Here is a 5380-nt window from a genome sequence, read left to right as displayed (position 1 = left end):
ATCTAATCAGCCTCTTTATACTTCCTCTCACATTGGGTCAGTTTTACTTAACGTGGGTACATCTGCTGATAATTGCAAAGACCATTGATAATTAGCAAAGAGACTCATGGGCCTCTTCTAAATCTGGAAACTGTAATTCAATAACATACAATCATTATAGTTATATTGAGAAGGTCCAAGACTTGACATAACATGTCCATTCCGTATTCAGCATAATCCTTGTCAAATTTTTACAAAAGGTTTAACTCTTTGTTGCTGTTTGAAGAATTATGTTTTACTTTCTGAGCTGTAGGGGTTTTCCTCAGACCTTCCGTCTTTGCTCAATTGAATTTAAACAGTAAACCTAAAATAAAAAATACCTATATGCTTTATTATACCCTGTGGTTAATCATAAAGTCTGGATAGGATGATGGATAGAGAAATATAATACCATGGCCAATAATACAAACATCTCACTTCTGTACATAGCACCTACAATAGTTAGGCTTATTGAAATCTGATGTGTTTTCAGTTTGTATCTTCACTGTTATATGCACGTATTGTAAGTTGCTTTATATACAAGCATTAGCTAACTGAATTGTAGTGTAAAATAATTGTAAAATATAAATTTTACGAATGTATGAATTATTTCCTGGAGCGCCCCCTGTGATATCTCTAATTGAAAACTTTGGATTCCTGGATGTTATCTTAAAGTTCTGTCTTTTTTTATTTTGTTTGGTTTACATTTTTTTGTTTATATCTTGGCAGGATTTTGGAAAGTGCCCTCGACTGCGTCTTTTCACGCAGGAGTACATCCTGGCTCTGAACGAGCTCAATGCGGGGATGGAGGTAGTCAAGAAGTTCGTCCACAGGTGAGAAAATGTCATGCACAAAATCAAACTTTTACTGCCCTGCTGGCTCACATTCAGACATGTAATCAACTATCAGTAATGGAATGTTTGAATCCATGTCAATGGTGTATTACTGATGAATATATATTTGACCAAATCAAAAAAATTGGATTTTTTTAAATGATCAAACTGAAACACCCAGCCCAATGTTGCTAACTGTTTCCAAAGTAGCAAGCTCGTAGCACCCGTTCCAAAAGCTGTACAGTGTAGCTAAAAGTCTCTAAGTCTCTAACACTGACCAGTCTCTCTGGGCCTCCTCCAAAGCCACAACCCTAAAACTATCATTATGTTTGCAGACAAACCTTTGATCCTCAGGGTCTCCAGAGGGTTCTGACCAAATTTGAAGTCAATCAGATGAAATGTGTAGAAGGACCTGTATATTTTCACTAGGTTTTCATTTTATGCCACAGAAAATCATTTTTGAAATAATTTCTAGGCCCTCAAAACTGCAATTAATTTTAGGAAGGATAAGAAAACATTCCTACAGTTTCCAAAGGGTCCTTGGACCTAAGGTTGTGTGTGCTCAGACCCTAAATATAACAAAACATGTTTTCAAAATGTTTTCTTTCTGGGAGACAGGTGAATAGGTTGACTTTTTAAAGATAAGCTACGTCTATGAAACTTGACCATTTCATTACGTACATTAAGGTGATTATGCCTGTTCTGAAATGTTATGTTTAGATATGCAAATGGAGCATTATTTAATGCTCCTTTTTTGTGAATTTATAATAAATCCACAGATGCAAGGGGTGTTTGAAGATTAAACACCTAAAAGGGTGTTGAGGAAGTTTTTCTTTTTGTGAAAAAAAAAGTTACGGAAGCAAAAAAGCCCAAATGATCCACATTGTGCATTGGGGAAGAAACACAGTTTTTCCCTTTAGTGTCTTGACTTAAAGCTGTATGAGGCATGAGGTGTACAGAGCTGCGTGTGTGTGTGAGAGGGATACTGAACAGCAGATGGTTGGATCATGGTAGCTAACAACAGCATGTGTTGCAGCATGCACGGGCCCACCGGGCAGTGCCCCCACCCCCGGGTCCTGCCAAACCTGGTGGCAGTGTGTCTCGCCGCCATTTATTCCTGTTATGAGGAGTTCATCAACAGGTCAGTGTACACACACACACACACACACACACACACACACACACACACACACACACACACACACACACACACACACACACACACACACACACACACACACACACACACACACACACACACACACACACACACACACACACACACACACACACACACAATTTGTCGAATGTGGTGGATCAGGTGAGAGAAAGCAACCCCACACAAGGTTTTCAGGTGCCTCTCAGTCGACAACATTCTGCAACAGTTTTTCCATATGTGTAAAAGATTAAATGTCATTGGTCAAGGCAGCTTCTCCTATTTTTCTAGAGCATGATAGCGTTTGTAAACACAATTTGATCTTTTTAAGTTTTTTATAACATTGTAATCCCTATTAGAAATGTAACAGTTATACATTTTTTGTATCCTGTTTAAATAATATCCTGGAGTTAAGGCTTGTAATCCGTTGGAATGGCATGGCTGCCATAATTGTAGAGAGTTCTCTCTTCATTTTCTTCAGAGCTATATATATATTATCTGATCTAGCTGTGATTTAACCACATTATATTTAATGTAGTTGAATCTAGTTTTTTTTGCATGGGCTACATTATCTCATTAGCGTCACCTCCTTAGCAGCCTTTGCCCCAAGGAGGATCATTCTTAGTTAACTTTTCCAAAACTCAAAGACACAAAGGGGCCGTCACTCTGGCAGCCATCTCTCCTGGCTCCTATTACTGCTGTCTTTGATACTGAATGGCCCTGCATTGAGTGTAGTCTTTGTATTTGGTATAATCTCCTTTCCCCCTAACCCTCTCTGCAGTCGGGACAACTCCCCCAGCCTGAAGGAGATTAGAAATGGCTGCCAGCAGCAGAACGAACGCAAACCACCCATGCCGCTGCGCCTGCTGCGCCCTGAGCCTCCGACGCCTCCGCCTGCCACCGTCCTACCAATTTCTGGTACCCCCAGTCCTCCTCAACCGCCTCCTCCTGCCCCCTCAAACCCCACCCCGTCCATTCCTATCTCCCTCCCCACACCCTCCCTGCCCCTCTCCCCTCCTCCCTCCGTCGTCAACTCAAGTGAGATCCTGGTGGAGCTGGAGCGCAACAACAACTCGGCCAACAGTAGGCAGAAGGGCGGTCCATCGGGGGGCGACAGTGAACCCAACCTGATCGACTGCCTGCTGGTCAGCCCGGCACTCAGCACTCTGTCCATCCAGCTGCCGGCGCAGGCCGACCGCGTGCTGGGCTGCTTCGCGCTCATCCTCAAGATGCTGTGAGTTCAAAAATCACAACACATCATGACATATACTTGATTCCTATGGCTTTGATCCAATATCCAACTGATATATTCTAAGAGTCATCTAAAAACTAGAACTGCCCACTAAGCATTTAAAAAGTGTTTCCAAGAACAAAATGAAAGGGTAGATGATCCTGTTAAATGCCTAAACAACATTAAATGATATTTGCTGGCACTTCCGACACGGAGTTTGCCGCTTCATGGACAGTAGAGTTCACCTGTCTGAAGAACATATTGGAAGCTAACAGATTTATATTTTGGATTGTCTGTTGCAGTCTTTTGCTCATAATAAAGAAGTAACAATGTAGTAGGTAATTAGTGCATTGTCAAACCTGCTTCAGTAGCATTCTTTTGACTGTCCACGTGCCCTGTGACAGTGTTTAAAGACATGCATTATTTAATTTACAAAATAAACCTAATCAGTGGTGCCAAATATGCTCTTGGTTACATTTGACACACACACAGTGTTACTTAATTGAGACAATTGTGTCATATGTTTAAAATGAGTTCTCAAGTCAACATACAGTAAGTCTGTTAAAGCTTCTATAAAAAAAAGATCCAAGCCAGATTCATATTAAAGGAAAAGGTCCCATTATATTCGGTAAATAGTCCTGGTGCTGTATTTCACAGTTTGAAAGTGGAGCAGCATTTATGTGTGAGTTTCTTTGTGTCAGGATGTAGGTGTGGCAACCACAGGATGGCCTAAAAAGCGATGCTGTCACAGTGTCACTGAACTCATAGTAATATCATCTCAGCGCTGCTCATATCCAGCTACTCCTCTATCTTGTGGTTTCCTTGCCTTACTTCTCCAGACTACACCCTGCTCTTCACATTGTTATACTGACACTCTTTATCTGGTTCCCTTTTCATTTTGCAACTTGTTGTCTCTGTCAGGTCTGACTATGATGATTGGAGACCTGCTCTCGCCAGCCTGCTGCAGCCCATCCCCTTTCCTAAAGAGTGAGTACTCTCTCCCTGCACCACTACCTCTGGGGATGTATACTTGTTTCTCAGAGGATACTGTTGGGGCTTCTTCTGACGTGGATGAGGCACCTTAACATGCCTCCGGGGGAGTGATGAACTGGGCTGGTTGGCTTTTCCCTCCACAGAGAGTCCACTTTAATTGGCTTCAAGAAGCCCTGAGTCTACTGTAATTGGCTGGCTGTTCCAGAGCTTCATTAGGGTTGACTGGTGGACCACTTGTTGTTTCTCCAACAGCGGGACTCACCTGTTACTCACCTGCGCCACAGTTGCCTGGTCGCTGCTTTCAGACGTCATTAGGAAAAGCAACAATACTCCCCAGCACCCTGTAGCCGAGGATATAATGAGTCACATTAGTTACACTCACTGGCCCTAATAAGCTTAAATCAGTTCGTACACACATACAGAAACAACTGCCTTTCGTAGTGCGAACAAATGCTGTACGTCTGTAGAGTGCCCTGAACACAACAGGACCATGCTGGGAACTTTTGCAAATAGTTCAAATTTTTTACTGTATGTAAAACAATACATTGTAATGATGGGTTATTTGACAATTTCTTGGCTGGGGTAGGTTAGTAAAAGCGTGCTGTGCTGGCAGTTGCACTGTGTTGGGTCATCTTTGTTGTAGCTGGTCAGTATGCTGTTGCAGGACAGGAAGCTCCGTTGTCCAGGTGGGGTGCAGTTAGGGTGACCAGGTGCCAACAAGCCAGATGTGGGACCAATAGGACATTAATGCGGGACATGTTACTGCGTTGCTTAGAGTTAGATTAGATGTTTGTATAATGTCTATCTAACCCTTAAGAATAAACATTTCTATGAAACTATAAACTTATAAATATTAATAACAACGCTTTACTTTGGTTTAATTGTTTGCACAAACTATGCAAGTGAAGGAATTAAATATATTTGATTTGAATGGAATTAACATAAGAAATTATTATGACCAGAAAAAAATGACCGGATCTAGTTTACTGCCCTGTCTGCTGCCCTGTGGGCTAAACAGATGCTGTGACCTCATGTCTTTTGGTTTCAGGAGGAATATATCCATAGATCGAGGGGGTGGTGGTAGAGCAGGCTCGTGACTGTTAGCGCCGGAGCCTCGTTGCGTGGAAACTGTGTCGCGCATTATTGCGC

General features: G+C 42.0%; 1 protein-coding gene across 1 annotated transcript; it reads left to right on the top strand.

Moving 5' to 3' along the window:
* Positions 1–722: 722 nt before the first annotated feature.
* Positions 723–5089, top strand: LOC104954240 (C-Maf-inducing protein-like). The gene is made up of 4 exons (XM_010781317.1): positions 723–851; positions 1888–1992; positions 2789–3241; positions 4160–5089. The coding sequence occupies exons 1-4, from the start codon at positions 823–825 to the stop codon at positions 4227–4229; spliced, it is 657 nt and encodes a 218-aa protein (XP_010779619.1). The 5' UTR covers positions 723–822; the 3' UTR covers positions 4230–5089.
* The last annotated feature ends 291 nt before the right edge of the window (positions 5090–5380 follow it).

Source organism: Notothenia coriiceps, unplaced genomic scaffold (assembly GCF_000735185.1).
Source record: "Notothenia coriiceps isolate Sejong01 unplaced genomic scaffold, NC01 NC01_scaffold00023100, whole genome shotgun sequence".
NCBI classification, from domain to species: domain Eukaryota; kingdom Metazoa; phylum Chordata; class Actinopteri; order Perciformes; family Nototheniidae; genus Notothenia; species Notothenia coriiceps.
The sequence above is the reverse complement of the archived record's forward strand: the minus strand, read 5'-3'. Positions and strand labels throughout refer to the sequence as shown.

Coding starts and splice junctions, on each gene's coding strand:
- LOC104954240 (XM_010781317.1), top strand. CDS start 823: ATGGAGGTAGTCAAGAAGTTCGTCCACAG. Junction 852..1,887: donor GTCAAGAAGTTCGTCCACAG/GTGAGAAAATGT, acceptor CATGTGTTGCAG/CATGCACGGGCCCACCGGGC. Junction 1,993..2,788: donor TATGAGGAGTTCATCAACAG/GTCAGTGTACAC, acceptor CCCTCTCTGCAG/TCGGGACAACTCCCCCAGCC.